This window comes from Lutra lutra, chromosome 12 (genome assembly GCF_902655055.1).
Source record: "Lutra lutra chromosome 12, mLutLut1.2, whole genome shotgun sequence".
NCBI lineage: Eukaryota > Metazoa > Chordata > Mammalia > Carnivora > Mustelidae > Lutra > Lutra lutra.
In genome coordinates this window covers 53,129,949-53,149,358 of record NC_062289.1, presented here as the reverse complement: position 1 = coordinate 53,149,358, position 19,410 = coordinate 53,129,949, and the positions used below count along the sequence as shown (strand labels likewise).

Here is a 19,410-nt window from a genome sequence, read left to right as displayed (position 1 = left end):
GATAGTTATGTCCATTTACTACCATGCTACTCAAAATAAAACCTACATTTTATCTTACAATAGCTTACCTTACAATGAACAATCAATTTTGGCTGTGTTGTTATATTGTCTGATTCATCCAAAACTTCTACCTGAAACGGGAAAGCTGTTCCATTTTCTATAACTAGAATTTCAGAATCAGGTTTCACTTTCAATCGATGAGGGGGACCTACCAGAGAATTATATAATGAAATACAGATTCAAGTTTCTAAGACTGAAATATTGAAACAGGAAAAAAAAAAAAAAAGCCTTTAACATTTCAAGTTTTAGTATCTTAAAGCTAAGGAAAAAAAAAAAAAAAAAAGGAATACCCATGTTTTAACTATTTCTATCCCCAAAATGCAGATTCTATAAACAACCAGAGTTGTCTCAACTGTATAAAATGTTTGATGTCTTAACTTAGCTTTACCCAACAAGCTATGACATAATGGAATGGTAACTAATGCTAGAAAATCACCTAAAGGTGTAAAACCTTAAAAGAGATCCTCGAAAGAAGATTCAAAAAGCAAAGTTCTTAAAAATACTTTTTTAAAATTCACTTTAACTTTACACAATGACTGATTTCTCAAAATCATGTTAAGAAAAAACACAAATTTTGGGTAATAGTGTTCAAAGGATCAGTTCATGTAATGATATAACCAGGTAATTTACTTGTTTGATTGCCCACTACTTTGATGTTATAAGCCCAAGTTTCCTTTAAGATTAATCAGAGTTTACACTTTTTTTTTTTTAAGATTTTATTTACTTATTTGACAGACAGAGATCACAAGTAGGCAGAGAGGCAGAGAGAGAGAGGAAGGGAAGCAGGGTCCCTGTGGAGCAGAGAGCCCAATGTGGGGCTCGATCCCAGGACCCTGGGATCATGACCTGAGCCGAAGGCAGAGGCTTTAACCTGCTGAGCCACCCAGGCGCCCCAAGAGTTCACACTTTTATAGCAAGTTGACTTGACGTGCTCTAAAAGCACTGATAATTTTAAATACAATTTTTGCTAAAAATTCACAAAGAACAGTTACTGAAAACACTTTACAGTAACATTAGTTACTGTTTATTTTTTATTATATTCCAAGCAACATTTTTTGAATGAATAATTGGTTTTTAATGCATTTTCATATATATATATATATATGTAGAAAACAAAATGTAAAGTTACAAATCATTGTTACAATATTAACTTTTTTTATGTTAAGTTTTAAGCACTATCTTTATAATTTTCACAATGATCTTAATGAAGAGGGTAATATTATTATCCTCATTTGGTAAATGAGGAAACTGGAATCCAGAGAGATTAAGCTACTTGCCCAGGTTACATGACTCGGAAGCGGCAGGTTCAGGTTAATGTCCTGAGTAATCTGAAACTTCTTGACCATTATCATTATACCATGCTACCTCCTACTTTACAATTTTCATTCTCAAATTCAAAACAATGTCAAACTACCTGGTTATTAAGAATTTCACTACTCAAATCTGTACCTTTTAGCTAACCTCTAAAATAAAAGCATTGTTTTTTACTATGTAACAATTTTTTTTAGTAAGTTTGCTTCTCTGTGTGTTTAAGTATGTATGTAAGTAATCTCTACAATCAACTGTGGGCTCAAACTCATGACCCCAAGATAAAGAACCACATGCTCTTCTAACTCAGCCATCCAGGTGCCCTAATAATTTTATTTGTATACTTCAACCAATGTGCTAATTTTGACATCTTTACCATTTTGTGTTTGAGGGAAACCAAAACAACTTGAATTTGTGAAAGGACATAGCTAATATGTTTCTTTTAATTTAAAAACAGTATAAAAGGTCATATGTGGACAAAGGTAACAGAGCCAAAAGTGACCAACACTGTTGTATTTTACAAGTACATGCAGTTATCACTTTGCACAGTACTATGTTAACAAGAACTCATGCATATTGGAACTGTGTTCTCCTCCATTCAGTTACCACAGAATCTTGCAAAGTGAGGGTTTGCTTATATTAACTCATTCAATCCTCACAACAACTGTGAGAAAGTAGATATTATTTCATTGTACACATGAGGAAACAGAGGTATAGGACAAGTTTACCTAGCTCTTAAGTGTCAGAGCTTACATTCAAACCCAAAAGACAGAATATCAGAGTGTATTCTTTGAACTTGTATGACAGACTGCCTCTCTTAATTAGCCAGCATTTCCTACGCCATGTTACTTTAATGTAACTTCATTACGAAGTTGATAAGTCATTATCAAGTTAACAACATAAATGCATGAGAAACTTTTAAGATGTGAAACATTTAGTTATACCAGAGAAGACAGTTATACCAGTTCTAATATAAGGCAAATTAGTGTATCTCTTAAGAGTTATTCCCAAATACATTCTAAACATTCATATTTTTCTCCCAATTATTTTAGAACTTCACTAATGTCTTCCTATATATTTTCCTGTTTTTTCAGTCATTTGTCAGTGCTTTATTTGACATTCAAATGTATTTTCAAGACTTATACCATAACCAAGCCAAAAAATACTTAATTTTATATTTTATAATAAGAATATTATTTTATAGGTAAATATTAGGAATAGTTCTTAAAATATTACCTGGTAGTAATCTAATTTTTAAAATCTGTGTGTCTTCTTTTAAGCCCGGCAGAATAACCTTCAAATTAAAATTCTGTTGGAAAAAATTATTTTAATTAAATCCAAGTTCTAAATACCTCAGTCATTTAACAACTCAATTCTGATTTATTTTTGCTTTTCATTTACATAACATTGAAGAAATCTATTCAGTAAATTTATACTGAGAAACAGGATCACTGATGTAAGAGATATAGATGAAAAAAATGACTCCTATTGCTTCTTTACAGATAATAGCTTCTTCAAATTCAAAAAGAATAACCTCTGAATAATCAGAATCAAGATGGGCATTATAAAAAATATGGCAAATAGTGAAGTATAAAATACCAAAAATCTAGAAATCTCCAAATGCACTGTGTGTGGTATTCTGGATTTGATCCTGGAATAGAAAACTAATTAGAAAAAAACTGGTGAAATGTGAATAAAGTCCATAATATTGTTAATAGTATTGTACCAATGTTAATTTCTTACTTTGGATAAATACTAGGTAGTTATATAAGATATTAAGAGAGGAAGCTGTGTACAGAATATATGCAAACTCTCAATACTATCTACCTTTCCAACTCTTCTGTAAATATAAAGTTACTTCAAGAAAGTTTTTTTTTAAAAATCTAGAAATCATTTTAGATTTTTAATAAGCTTATACTACTAAAGTCAAATTTTCCTGAATTTCCAGTTCTTCTTCCAGGAAACTCTGAATTCAGAAAGATGTACAGAACTTGACTTTTAAATTGATTTCATTGTACAATGCAGTGCAATATAGAGTACTTAAACTCACATGCTCTATTTTTAGTTAAATAACATTTTGATAGAAGAATTCTGAATATATCTTATAGGTTAATGGTGCAGTGAAGAAAAGTTATATGTTACTTGTTATTTGTCATAATATCCCTTTAGTCATGTAAATCTACTAGTACTTTATATACCTGATTGAAAATCACCTTATTGGAATTTATATTTTTACCTTCGCTAACTTCATCCTCCAAAACACTTTCCTTTATCCGAATACCAAACCCAGTATGTTCATAAATGTGAGCTAAAGTTTCTCATACTTTTGTGTTCTAAAAACAATATTAAAAAAAAATTTTTTTTTAAAAGATTTTATTTATTTATTTGACAGAGAGAGATCACAAGTAGACGGAGAGGCAGGCAGAGAGAGAGAGAGAGAGAAGCAGGCTCCCCGCTGAGCAGAGAGCCCGATGCGGGACTCGATCCCAGGACCCCGAGATCATGACCTGAGCCGAAGGCAGCGGCTTAACCCACTGAGCCACCCAGGCGCCCCAATATTCAAAAATTTTTAAAAGTTGGAGAAAAGGGGCGCCTGGGTGGCTCAGTGGGTTAAGCCGCTGCCTTCGGCTCGGGTCATGATCTCGGGGTCCTGGGATCGAGCCCAGCATCGGGCTCTCTGCTCAGCGGGGAGCCTGCTTCCTCCTCTCTCTCTACCTGCCTCTCTGCCTGCTTGTGATCTCTCTCTGTCAAATAAATAAATAAAATCTTTAAAAAAAATTAAAAAATAAAAATAAAAGTTGGAGAAAAAAAAGAAACCTAGTACTGGGTAACTGCTGTTAAATGACTCTGAATATGAAAAGCCTAGAATGAAGATGAAGACACTTAAAATATATTTAATTTATAAATGTTACACAGTAGCGAACATGCTAGTATCCCCTAGATATTTACAATAAGTTTAGTGACATGATCCAGATTAATGAACCCCAACCCTATATTGTCATCCTGGTACAAAAATACGTCATCCAATTTTAAATTCTCCATTTCATTTTTACCATACAGGAAGGAAGCATGTATTAAAACATTTATGTACAATGCTCACCTTGCCCTGACAAGAGTTTACAGGGCCCTTAGCTGTAACACCTCGAATCACACAATTCGGTCCTTTGGTTATTTCTTCATAATGTAAAGATAAACCACTGGAAAAAACAAATTATTTTTTAACTTTTTCCTTCATTACCTATAAATAAGTTGCAAATGTGTTACCTTCTCATATGCCATTCTCATGTTTAATTCATTTTTCTAATAAGATAGTATTTTAAAAAAAGAGAAATAATTCAATAGGAGCAAATTCCCAAGAACTTCTTTTACAAAGAAAAATGATCCATAAGTGATAGCACTGCACCAAACACTGTAAATGATAAATTTAAAATGTAAAGCTTCATTTATTAAATAAGATACAAGGCAGGAAATAATAAAATGCTAGACCATGTATACAGTTCAAGAAAAGGAAATAACCAAATAGGCCAGATTTAGGGAGATCTTCAGATTTCGCCACTTTTTTTTTTTTTTCAAATCTTTCATCCAATAAGATATTAGAGAGTTTCTGACACTTATTAAACTGAAAAGCAATTTTATTAAAGTCTAAAAAATCAAGTACAGCCTTATGATATAAACTCATTAGAATATACACTAAGATTCCCTAATCTATTATCATGAGCAATTTCATTCCTAAATAGCCTTTGACTACATGTAGGTCATTACAGTGTAAACATTTTACCCCTGTCAAGAAGTAAGATGAGTAGGAATAAAAGTAAAAGATACACTATGGGGGAGAAAAAGCCAAATTTTTCTGAAGAATCGAATTTAAGTATTTGTAGGTATTATATGAATAAATCATAAAAATTAAACAGCATGCCTTGTTTGAAAAAAGCTATGAATGATGTGTAAGATAAAACAGAATCCCTGGGGAAAATGGACATTAAACACACACATCTGCTTTCACTATCTCTTACATCTCTAATTTAAGAACAAATGGATTTCTTTCATTTACTATTAAAGGCTAAGAAATAGAAGGAAAGGAAAAAGAGACAAGGACAACAAAACTTATCTGCTAGAAAACAGGACTTAGTAGTCTGCCAAGAAAACTGAACCCTAAAACAGGAAAGGAAAAAGCTGGAAATCAATTTATGGTCCAGAATTCCTATGCACCTCTCTGGCACTGGTGCTATTACATGCCTCTAGAAGTAGGGGCAAACAGAAAGGTGGAAAATAAGAATAATGAAAATCTGGATCCCCAGATCTCCCCTCTTGGCTTCTGGCAGCTGACTAGAAGATTAATCTCTGAAAAGGCTAAAGCAGAGAAAATCCAAACCAGGGAGGAGCAGATAAATTTAAAGATAGGGTAAAATCCTAAAAAGAATAGAAGGGATAATCTCGAATGAATGCATATGGATGCTGAGACCTTCCCGGCCCTATTTCCACCCCAACCTTGCTCCTGGACTGACTAGGAACCTGGACTGCCAAACTGTTCCCCATCAGGCAAGAAAATAAAATTATTTCCAAACAAATATTGGAGAAAACTGCCTAGCCCAAGAAAAAAGACCCTCCAATAAAGCATTACAGACATATATCATCCTGCAGTGGAGTTCAGCCAACAACTTCTCCCACACTCTGAGTTTCCTTATCTGCATATTAGCCATTCAGTTATCAGCAGATGACCAAAAATTACCAGGTTTCTAAAGAGACAAAACAACAACAACAACAACAACAAAAACAAACAAACAAACAAACAAACAAACAGCATCTAAATTGGAGAAATAAAAATTTCCTGTGCATGTAAACTTTAAAAATACAAAACAAAACACAAAAAACTACCACTTATCAGTGAAAAGTGTATTACACATTCATAAAACAAGAACAAGATCTACAAAAAAAAGTTGAGAAAACCAAGAAAAACACTTGGATATTAAAAACAAAGCAGTGAGGAGAGATGCCTAGGTGGCTCAGTCAATTCAGCGACTGCCTTCAGCTCAGGTCAGGGCCCCAGGGTCCAGGGATTGAGCTCCCCATAAGGCTCCTTGCTCAGCAGGGAGACTGCTTCTCCCTCTGCCTGCCTCTCCCCCTGCTCATGTGCACTCTTGCTCTCTGACAAATAAATAAAATCTTAAAAAAAAAAAAAAAAATAGAGCAGCAAGGAAAAACTCAATGGAAAGGTTGTAAAGATAAAGCTGAAAAATCTGTCAGAAAGGAAAGCAGGAACACAAAAAGAAAAATTAGGAAAATCAAAGAAGCACTTCAGAAGGTTCAGTGCCAAAAAATAAGGATCTCAGGAAGGGCAAACAGTGATGGTGGAAAGTAGAGAACAAAATACTTCAAATAAAGTAGAGATCTATGCAAAGATTTATTACTATAAAATTTTGCATGCTGAGAATTAAAAGTAGATCCTATAAACTTCAGAGAGAAAACACAAAAATGAAAATTAATGAAAGTGATTTTAAATTTATCAGAAGTAGAAGCTAAAAAAGCAAAAATGGAGCAATGCATTCGTAATTTTGAAGAAAGCAAAAATGGAACAATGCTTTCATAATTTTGAGGAAAATAGTGTTCAACTTTCAATTCAATCAAGTAGAACTGAGGCATTTTTGGAGCAATAACTTTCTCTCACATGGACTCCTTCATAGGAACCTAGTCAGGGATGTGTTCAGCAAAAGGAGAGGAACGTGGGATTCTTTCAAAAAACTGGAGAGCCATGAAAAGTTAAATGCCAAATAAAATACACCACATAACAGACTCACAATTAAGGAATATTTCTTTAGGGCCCTGAGAGCCATATCTCTGCATTGTAATCATCAAAAAATGTACAGCCCACGGGGGGCCTGGGTGGCTCAGTGGGTTAAAGCCTCTGCCTTCAGCTCAGGTCATGATCCCAGGACCCTGGGATCGAGCCCCACATCAGGCTCTCTGCTCAGCAGGGAGCCTGCTTCCTCCTCTCTCTGACTGCCTCTCTGCCTACTTGTAGTCTCTGTCTGTCAAATAAATAAATAAATAAAAATCTTTTAAAAATTAAAAAAAAAAAAAAAGTACAGCCCTATCTCCTAGTTTCCTGGGCTTAACTTCCAGTTGGCTGACTCCAAATTGCAAATCCCACAAGCAGTGATAATGATACTTAGCCATTTTATCTTTCAAAATGAATGTAATGAGTGCTAGCCATTTATCTATATAGAGGAGTAAGATTTCCTCCAGTCTTTGCAGTCTCTGTATTAGATTGCCCATGATAATCACATTCTGGTTTAAGGTTTAGTCAATAGTAAAACTGTTTTCTTTCTCTTAAATTCTGAAGAAGTTTTTGAAGTTGAGGGCAGGTTGTTTTTATTTATTTCCCTAACACAAAAGACAGAGGGAATCCCCAGGATGAAGGTGAAGAAAGATGACACAGAATGCCAACTACAACAACCAAAAACAAAACAAACAAACAGAAAAATCAGTACAAACTGTAGCACATCACAAGCTCCAAGGGAGAGGTTTCCAAAAATATGAAACTGATAGATTATCTATGCACTCAAAACATCTTGAGAAGAGACCAATTTGGCAGAGAGTTTACAGGTTAATTTGTCATAAACTTAGCAAAAAAAGTGTAGTAGCAACAAAGTTATACAATAAAGCAACTAGTATTTATATAACTGCAATATAGCAAGCTCTAAATACTGACCAACCCACAATATAACTTTTATCAAGGAACAGAGGAACAGGAAGGAAGCTTACTTGCAACAGAAATGGTATTAAGAGAATATGTAATTGTCTATAACCATTAAGTCAAGAGATAACACCTAAAACTGAAGAATGAAGAAACAGCAATGTAAAATTTAGATATATGGCAATAGTTACCAGTAGATTCAAGTAAAAAAGTCAAAAGGGGTTCTCTGAGAAGTGGACTGTGGGTGGGGTAGAGAGGGCAGAAGGAGGAGAAACTTTTTTTAAAATAAGCCTTACCAAGCTACTTGATTCTTTAAAGCTTCATGCATGAATGATTTTTTTAAATTCACATAACATTGATAAACAAAAACAAAAACAAGAACCCCACTAAGAAAATGGTCTTTGTTGAAGACAAATTCACATGGCCATGCCACCAGGATTATTTTTTAATTAAGTTCAAAACCCGAAATATAAACATGTATGTGTGACAGAGACTTCTCCTGTAAGAATATCCTATCAAGGATAGGATAATGGAGTTATAATCAATAATAGGTGTCATATAATGCACTAATATTTTCCCACTTGTGACTAGAAGGATTACTTCTAGGGTTTTATTTTTAAACAAACACATTAAAGTGTTCAACTCTTGCATTACTCTTTAATATTCAAATGTATGCAACAGGTCAAAAGATAATCACTTTTTACAACTTAAGAGAACATAGAACTAAAAAACTCATTTTGAATTTTTTTATAACTATATATTATTTTTCAAGAACTTAACCATGCTACAAATCTAACCACTAAAGTATCTCACTAATCTGTGAGCTTCTAGAAGACAAATACTATGTTCTTATTCACTTCTATATGTCTAGCTAGCAAATGCCTGGAATACAGCACATGCTCAGATGATTAAGAGTGAACAATTACAATTGTTAGATTGTTGGACAGACCCTTTAAAAAAGAAAAAAAAAGTGAGCAATTACAACATGAGGGGGGAAAAAGTATATAGATACAACAGAAGAAAACATACATAAAAAGTGGGCTCAAAATGACCAATTTGGCAGCTAATGCAAAAAAGAAACACTTAGCATTCATGCTCTTGAGAATGAACAAGAATTTCCCCCAAGGCACCTTAAAAAAATTAAGGGGGAAATAGTGAACATCCTCAATCATATCACCGGACACACTGTTAAGTTTCTCAGAGTTATTTCTTTTTTTTTTTTTTTTAGATCTTATTTATTTATTTGACAGAGATCACATGTAGGCAGAGGCCAGCAGAGAGAGAGAGAGAGAGAGAGAGAGGAGGAAGCAGGCTCTCCACGGAGCAGAAAGCCCAATGCGGGGCTCAATCCCAGGACCTTGAGATCATGACCTGAGCCGAAGGCAGAGGCTTTAACCCACTAAGCCACCCAGGTGCCCCTCTCAGAGTTATTTCTTAACATAAGCCAATCACAATACTCTAAAGAACTATTAAATAAAGGTAAATTCTATGGAAAGACCCAAACTTTCATGGAAATCATAAACTTTATTGTTATGGTTTTAAAAACAAATAAAAATAAATTGTATTACCAGGTTTAAAACCTATTAGAGTGACCAGTACCACTAAGTTTAAGTAGCCATAACTTCATATAGTACTGCCAAAAAAAAAAAAAAAAAAAAAAAAAAAAGAACAAGAGTAAGACAGAATTATCAGTCTCACCTTAACAACTTTCACAGTAAATTCAGTCAAAACATAAACTTTAGTGAAGCACTTTATATATGACACTGTAGTCACAAAGCATAGCTCAGGCTAAATAAATCCCCCAGATATTATGAAATACACTAAACACTTTAAATGATACATGTGAAGTTAAACACATATAAATAATTTAAGCTAAAAAAAGAAGACTGAATGCTCAGTAAATATGAAAAGTCACATATAGGTTGATCCTTCAAATTACCTTGCTTCAAAAACTGGCTGAATATCACTTCCTAGTTGACTAGTATGACCAAATTCATCCTGAAATTCCAGAGGGATATTGAATGGGACTCCAACACGAAAAGGAGGATCCATAAGACCAAATGAAAACTTCTCTGGTTTACCCTCTTAACAAAAAAAGAAAAAAAAAAAGTAAACATGATAATCAAATTCATTATAGCTCAGAAACAGCCATATTTTATATAGAGGAAACTAAACTATAATAAAGATGGCATTTTAAATCTTTAAAAAAACTATTATAAATCATATCTATAAGCCACCTGGGAAAAGTTAGATCTTTATCTCACTATTCATAAAAGAAAAATTCCAGAGGTAGAAAAAAATTTTTTTACATTATGAAATTATTAGAATAAAAAGTCTATAACATTATCATAGGAAAAACTAAGGCAAAGTCCCCCCACCTTATCTGTGATTAATTATAGTCCGGAGGCAGATGATCCTATTTCTGATATACTGTCAAAAGGTCAACAGTAGCCTAAAACTATGTTACCATTCCGAGGTCATTGACCTCACTTCATCTCACCACATAGGCATTTTATCACTTTGCATCATCACAAGAGTGAGTATAGTAATACAATAAGATATTTTAAGAAAGAAAAAGATTGTATATTGTTATAATTGTTCTATTTTATTGTTAATATCTTACTATCCCTAATTTGTAAATTAAATTGCATTATAGGTATGCATATAGAGAGGAAAAACAGTATATATAGGATTTGGTACCATCTGCAGTTTCAAGAAAACCACTGGGAGTGGTCTTGTAACATATCCCCTGTATACAAGGTGGACTACTGTACTCAAGAGCTATGAAAGAATATATTTGATAAAATTTAAAATATCTTCTTGGTTAAAATACACAAAGTTAAAAGAGATGCTCCATCGGAGGAAATATGTACAACATATGCAACAAGGGATTAAAATCCAGAATACATAAAAGCCTTCTATAAACCAGCTATTCTTAAAGCGTGGCCTCTAGTCAAACAGTTTCAGCCATCCCCTGAGAAATTGTTAAAAATGTGTATTCTAGGGCTCACTCAAACCCAGAAACTCTGGGAGTGATCCCCACAGATCAGTGTCTTAAAAAGCTCTCCAGGTGATTAAGATAGAAAGTCAAATTTGAGAGCCACAGCTTTAAACTATTAAAATGGGCACAGGAAATGAATAGGTTTTCACAGATGACATAGAGAGCCCAAGAAAGGTGGGAAGAGGTGCAAAATCTAATAACTGAATAATCTGACCACCACCCAAGATAAATACAGACGCTGGCCAGGAATGGGCACAAGGAAACCACAACTCTCATGGTCTGTTGGTGAGGATTCCCTGGTACGACCTTTTGGAAGAGCAAATATATTTAAAATGTTAAGGCACACACTTGTCACCTTGGCAATTCACTTTTTATCCATCCTAGAGAATTTCTAGCACATGTACACAAAGCAGCATAAAATTTTTCCATATAGAAACATGGTTTGTAATAGCCAAAAAACTGGAAATGATCGAAATGTACGTTAACAGAAATTGCTTCAGCTATAGCATGTCCATACTATGGTATGTGTTCTTCAGCTATTAAAAGAATGTGGTGGGGCACTTGGTTGGATCAGTCGGTTAAGTGTCCAACTCATGATCTGCTCAGGTCTTGATCTCAGGGTCATGAGATCCAGCCCCATGTCAGGCTCCACGTTCAGTGCAATCTGCTTAAAATTCTGTTTCTTCCTCTGCTCCTCCCCCATTTGTGCTCTCTCTCGCACTTTCTCTCTAAAATAAATCTTCAAAAGAGAAAAGAGTTCCCTAGATCTCCACCCCTCGATACACAAAACCAGTCAACTGCCTTCCTCAGCCCCAGCAACAGAAGCGTATTCTCTGAGGAAGGTGAGAGTAGGGCTAAGAATTGAGGGACAAAGCACTACTAAAAGTGTCACAGTTTGCTGAAAATACCAACTGAAAGATTATACAGTAGGTTGAGACCCTTGAGAGCCTTCCCCAGCTTGCTCCCAAAATGCTGGCAGCCAGGTGTTTACCCTCCTAGCAGAAGACAAGAAGGCTCTACTTTGGGGAATCTAGACAGCCTAAGAGAGAAAGTCTAAAAATTCCCATCATCATCCTAAATGAAATAAAAGCTTTCAAATGTCCTATGATAAATATAAGCAATTCACCAGTCACGTAAGAAAGCATCTGCTATATGAAAGGGCAAACATAAAAAAAAACAACATGGAGGAAACAGACTATAAATAAAGTTTAAATGCTTCAAAAAAGACCACCACTATTACTAATAGCCTCAGAGAATTATTAAAGATACTGAATTCATAAAGTAGGCAGAGAATGCTTTGAAAAGTGAATAGAGAATATAAAATGACAGTAGAAAGGAAAAATTCAATACAAAGTGTAGTAGCATGTCATGTTAAAGGAATCTCCCATAACATAGGAAAGTAAGAGATGGAAAGTAGAAAAAAGAATATTACTATACCAGTCAAGATGTCCACTGTCTTTTTTTTTTTCTTTTTTTTTTTTTTTTTTTTGACAGAGAGAGAGATCACAAGCAGAGAGAGAGAGAGAGGAGGAAGCAGGCTCCCTGCCTAGCAGAGAGCCCAATGTGGGACTCAATCCCAGAACCCTGAGATCAGGACCTGAGCTGAAGGCAGAGGCTTAACCCACTGAGCCACCCAGGCAGCCCCTCCACTGTCTTAATACAAAATGATGTAGAAAACAGTAGGAAATCAAAGTAATTCAAGAAAATTTCCTAGAACTTAAAATTTCAGAAAGTAGAACAACAACAACAAAAAGATTCTCCAAACAGCTGGGCATCAGGGAAGAGGGAAGAATGGGGTGAAGGTGGTGGGCAGAACAGCTCACACATGCAAAGGTCAGGAAACAGAATAGCTTTAGGTGTTACCAGCAGCAAGAGAAGAAAATGATGATGCCTTCAAAAATTTTAAAGAAATAGGATTATGAATTTGCAATGACATGGACAAAGTTACCGATTATTATGATAAGCAAGATAAGTCAGAGAAAGACAAATACTGTATGATTTCACTCATGAGGAATCAAAGAAACAAAATAAACAGAGCAAAGGGGAAAAAAGAGACAAAGGCAAACCAAGACAGACACACAACTATAGAGAACAAACTGATGGTTACCAGAGGGGTGGGGGCAAGAGGACGGGTTAACTGGTAAGTAAGGAGTGCACTTGTGGTGAGCACCAGGTGATGTACAGAAGTGCTGAATCACTGTACTATACACCTGAAACTAATATTACACTACATATTAAAACTGTAATTTAAATAAAAACTTAAAGAAGAAATGTGATTATGAAGCAGAATCATAAAGCCATTGTAAGCTCATGATGATCACAACTGGCTAAACATATTTTATTGAATTACCTATCTATTCTCCCCTTATTTAAAATGCCACCTTCAGTATAATATGTAGGCATATAGTATTTCACTTACCTTTAACAGAAAATTTAATTGCTTTTGATGGTAGTGGTCTTCCTGCATAAGTGTCTGCATTACTTTCATTCAATACAACTTGTAATTTCAATGTATAATTCCCCAACTTCTGAATATTTTCTGGACAAATTAAGAAGAAATTAAAAATCAAGTCAACATAATACTGATATAATTTTTAACTTTCAAAATAGTAACTCACCCATTTTTTTAAACCAGTAAGGCCATTTTCCTCCATGTTGACTAATATGTGAAATGATTTCTTTATTTCCATTTGAAGCTTAATAAAAGAAAAAAGAAATATTTATACCTTGAGAAACTGAATATACAACATGAATATGAAATGTCACACTGGCATCAAATATCTTTATTTGTTGTACATTTTTAGAAATTGTTTTGAAACTTCATCAAAGGATTTAAAGCTATCCTATGCAAAAGTGAATTGCATAATGAAAATTATTCACTTTGTTCATTAAAATTCCTTTATTTCAATTCTTAAAAATGTTTCCATAAATAAGATTCACTGGTACAAAATATTAGAGATAATTTTCTTTTGATATTTAAAATAATTTTCCTTAAGAGTTTCTAAGACTAAAATATCAGCTTATTTATATAGAATTGCTAAGATCTAATGACCTATTGTTATGTGAAAGAAGGAATAAAAACACACATACATATAAAATATGCTACCTTTTTTATAAGGAAGAGTAAGAAATAATATAAATATGTTTGTTCCTGCTCAGCATTATAGCAAGAAACACAGGAAAGATAAGCCAAAAATGAATAAAATTACTACCCAAACAGGGAGAAAGTAAACAGAGTAGAGGAATGACATAACTTCTCTGAAGGTTTATTACTGACTTTGAAATTATATAAATGACTTAAAAATTGAAAAAGCAGAATTAAAATACAGCAATTCATAAACAAAACCAAAACATACATCAAGTCGCTAACAGAACCACATTAAAAAAGGATTATTTCAAGTGACTTTTTTTTTTTATAACTATTTCTTTTAAAGAGAGGAAGAGGGAATTCAAACAGACTCCGCAATGAGTGGGGAGCTGAACATGGGGCACAATCCCATGACCCCGAGATCACAACCTGAGCTGAAACCAAGAGTCAGATATTTAACCAACTGTGTCACCCAGGCATCCCTCAAGTGACTTTATTTTTTTATTATCAGTCAATAAATTCAGCACATCTGGATGATACAAGTCATGTTGATGGGTTTTTTTTTTAAAGATTTTATTTATTTATTTGACAGAGAGAGAGATCACAAGCAGGCAGAGAGGCCGGCAGAGAGAAAGGAGGAAGCAGGCTCCCTGCTGAGCAGAGAGTCTGATACGGGCTTGATCCCAGGACCTGAGATCATGACCTGAGCCGAAGGCAGAGGCCCCAACCCACTGAGCCACCGAGGCGCCCCATGTTTATGGATTATTAAGATGACAATAAATCCAGCTGATCTATAGATGCAATATAATCCCTATCAAAACCCAATACCACTTTTTGCAGAAATAGGAAACTCAGTACTAAATGTACTTGGAATCTTAAGGGACACAAACAGTCAAAACAATTCTAAATAAGAAAAACAAAGTTAGAGAACTCACATTTCCTTTCAAAGTTTACTAGAGTTATAGTAATCCAAACAGTGCGTTACTGGCATATACAGAGAGCCTAGAAATAAACCCCTGAATGTATGGTCAAATGTTTTTTGACAAGAATGCCTAGACTATTCAATGGAGAAAGAACATGTTTCTGATTATTTGTGCTATGAAAACTGGATATCCACATGCAAAAGAAATTAATCTATATAAATTAAAATCAAAATGGATCAAAGAACTTAATGTAAGAGCTAAAATGATAAAACTAATCTTAGATTAAAAAAAAAAGAAAGAAAGAAAAAGCTTCCTAACACTGGATTTGGCAATGACTTCTTGGATAGAATACCAAAGGCAAAGGCAACAAATGCAAAAACAGAAAAATCAGGGGCACCTGGGTGGCTCAGTTGGTTGAGTGTCTGACTCTTGGTTTCAGCTCAGGTGGTGATCTCAGGGTCATGAGATCCATCCCTACATCAGACTATGCAGAGCCTGCTTAGGATTCTTTCCCTCTTCCTTTCCTCTCCCTCCCCTTCTGCCCCCCCCATATGTTCTCTCAAATTAAATCTTAAAAAAAATACACACACAGAAAAATTGGACTACATCAGAATTACATTTTCTGCATCAAAAAACACCAATAGGTGAGAAGGCAGTCCACAGAATGAAAAGAAAGTATGTCCAAATTATATAGTATCTGATAAGGATTACCCAAGTATAAAGAACACCTACAACTCAACAATAAAAAACAATCCAATTAAAAAGTGAGCAAAGGATCTTAATAGGCATTTTTCTAAAAAAGATATAGAGATGATCAATAAGCACATAAAAAGATGCTCAATTTCACTCATTATTAATGGAATGCAAATCAAAACCACAAAATATCACTTCACACCAATTAGGATGCCTTTTACCAAAAAAAACCCAGAATACATGTTGGCAAGGATGTGAAGATACTGAAACACCTGTGAATTGCTGCCAGGGATGTAAAACTGTGCAGCCACTGTGAAAACCAGTTATGGCAGTTCCTCAAAAGGTTACACATTAGAATTACCATATGATCTAGCAACTCCACATCTGGGTATGTATCCAAAGGAAATGACATCAGAGACTCAAACAGATATTTGCATACCAATGTTCACAGTGGCATTATTCACAATACCTACTAAAATAAAAGCAACCCAAGTATCCATCAATGAATAAATGGAAACAAAATATGGTACATACATACACTAGAATGTGATTTCATGTATTTTACTATGATACCTAAAATAGTCATATTCATAGAGACAGAAAGTAGAACAATGATTACCAGGAGATTGTGGGGAAGGAGTGATGGGGAGTTATTACTACTGAGTTTTAGTCTGGGATGATAAAAAAAGTTCTGGAGATGGGCAGTAGTTAACGGTTGCACAACAGTATAAATGTATTTAATGCCAATGAACGTATATCTTACAATGGTTAAAATGATAAATTTATGTTATATGTATTTTAACATAATAAAAAGTATTTTTGATTGGAAAAAAAACTATGAGGTGGGGGAGGCAGGAGAGTCAGAGTCACAGAGAGACTGGAGAATGCTACACTACTGACTTTGAAGATGGAGAAATGGGCCACAAGCCAAGAATATAGATTCTAGAATGTGGAAGAGGAAAGGCTGCCCTAAAGCCTCCAGAAGGAATACAATCCGGCTGACACTTTTTTTTTTAAAATTTTATTTTATTTATTTATTTGACAGAAAGAGAGAGAGAGAGAGCCCAAGCAGGGGGAGCACGAGAGGGGGGGAGCCCAATTGCAGGGCTCAATCCCAGCACCCTAGGATCATGACCTGAGTTGAAAGCAGATACCCAACCGAATGACCAAGGCGCCCCCATCAATACTACTGCCACTCTGATTTTAGTCAATGAAACCCATCCTGGATGTATGATCTACAGAGCTCTAATAAATATATGTTGTTCTAAGCTCCCCCCCCACCATACACAAAGTTGGAGAAGTACGATGTAGAGGGTGACAGAGGCCAAAAATACAAGTATATCAATAAATTAAGTTAGCCAAACAGCCAAGGCTGAGACACCTAACAAATTTATACAAGGTAAAAATGATCACTGACTAGTTTTTAAATGTTCGAAATAAACATACACTGAATAAAATATTGTGTCTTTAAAATTCATGGATGAGACACAAAAGTATATAATGAGGACGGCGGACCCCGCCCCCAAAGGGGGACCAGGGCTTGTGCCGCATTCACCAAAGTCAAAGGAGCGGGTGAGGGTCCAAAAAGGCGGTCCGGGGGAAGTGTCGCCGTCACTACCAGATCATGGTATGTCCAACTCACCCCAAAGAAGTCAAGGTGATGTTTATATACTAAACCAGGGGTTCTATTTCATCCTCTGCAGTCGAATAATCCTGGCTCTGAGACTCACAATTGTACATGTAGAAAGGAACCTTTGTATAAACTATAGTAATTCACTGCGTTCACAGTTTTTCTCTACAGTATTTTTATAGTGGTTAGAGGATGTATTTATTTCCATTCTTTGCTGTAACTGCTCTACACACATTTTAAAAGTACGTATATGGTTATACTATGAATAAAAATGTATCACTAGGGAAGTGCAGTACCATATAAATATTCACTTTGGGGGATTAGCGAGGCGGTGGGAGAAAACATACCCTCACCCACCGTTTTTCAAATAGCTGTTTCTTTCTCATTTCTTTTTGTCCCATCCTACCGGAAACTGTGCCTACCTAGCGCCAACCCTTATCTTAGTTCTTTGCACATTTCTTTCATTATACAACTTGTAAATTTTTTTATTTGTTGAGATTTAAAAGAAAATATGTCTCCCCCACTAGAATGTCATCTTTTTAAGAGCAGAGATTATGTCTGTCCTGCTAACAATTGTTTTCTCAGAACTAGCACAGTGTTTGGCACATCAATCCTCAATAAACTTTTACTAAATGGATGAATGTAGAGCTAATCACATATTCACCTAGCTTTGTGTGTTAAACTGTTTTTAAGGGACAAAAAGTATAGGATAACAAAGATATATTCTAATTCCATAAAGATTTTGGTCAAGTCTTGACTCATAAGTAATGTTACAAACATCATTAACAGGTCAACTCTCTGGCTTATGTTCATGTGAAGAATGTGAATACTTTCATAGATAATATAACTTTTATAAATATAAAGAGGAAGAGTGGTTAAAATTGCATATCAAATATAATTTTGTGTAAAATGCCTTTATGTTACTGCTCTGTTTCATAAACAAATTATTTCATGTTAATGCCTGATAATTTATAAACTAGGTTCACAAAGAATGCAACAATTTATTCTGTAATCACTAAATGCAATTAGCAAAAGAAACTTTTTAAAAGGCAGTGTAGCTAAAAGATACATTACGAAGTATTTTGTTTTCTTTTGATGGCATGTTTCATCTGTGTTAGATTTAAAAGCCCTAGTACCCTTTAAAGAAATTTTAATAAAAGTGAATTTGACAAAAAAAAAAAAAAAAAAAAAGTATATAATGATAGAACAGATTATCAAACATAAGAAGTAAAAATACTTTTAGGCAGTCAAGACAAAAACAACGAAGAGGAAACAAACAAGACGATTCAAATTAGGGAAATACAAGATGAGCAATACCCAGTTCTCTTCCACCAGGCCTCTAATTTTTTTTTATTAATTTTATTTTTTATAAACATATATTTTTATCCCCAGGGGTACAGGTCTGTGAATCACCAGGTTTACACACTTCACAGCACTCACCATAGCACATACCCTCCCCAGTGTCCATAATCCTACTCCCCTCCCAACCCCCCTCCCCCAGGCCTCTAATTTAAACCAAGTATTTCTAGCCTACAGGTTCAGAGCCATAGTTTTTTTTATTTATAGTATATTTTGGGGATTATCTAATCTGAATTCCTATCTAGTACAAATTCCTATAAAAATATACACCATATCTTATTTTAGTCCACAGTTACCTACTTGGGAAAATTCAGACTAGAATTTAAAAACAAAAAACAAAAAACAGAAAAATCATTAAAAAATTAGTCATAACACATTTGAAATTCTGAACTTAAATCTACTGTGTCTATCAGATTGCTAAATCAATGATTATATGAAGATGTTAAAACCTGTATTACACATTTAAGAACAATATTAAAGATCCAAATTAGTTTGCATACTTACAATGTAATATAACTTTGAGCTCAACCAGGAGTTTCTTTGACCCTCCATGACTTGTTCCTGGAAGCTTTTGCATTGCTTCCCCTTTTTTATTCAGTATTTCAATTCTTAATGCACCTATCAGTCCAAAATTTAAAATAAGAATGTCTTAGT

General features: G+C 34.5%; 1 protein-coding gene across 1 annotated transcript in view; it reads right to left on the bottom strand.

Moving 5' to 3' along the window:
* SMCHD1 (structural maintenance of chromosomes flexible hinge domain containing 1) overlaps positions 1-19,410 on the bottom strand; it is a 156,464-nt gene that overhangs the window by 77,913 nt on the left and 59,141 nt on the right. Inside the window, 7 exon segments of the mRNA XM_047697061.1 lie at positions 69-208; positions 2,605-2,677; positions 4,469-4,565; positions 10,002-10,146; positions 13,483-13,602; positions 13,682-13,759; positions 19,261-19,374. Of these exon segments, the coding sequence (XP_047553017.1) occupies positions 69-208; positions 2,605-2,677; positions 4,469-4,565; positions 10,002-10,146; positions 13,483-13,602; positions 13,682-13,759; positions 19,261-19,374 (767 nt within the window).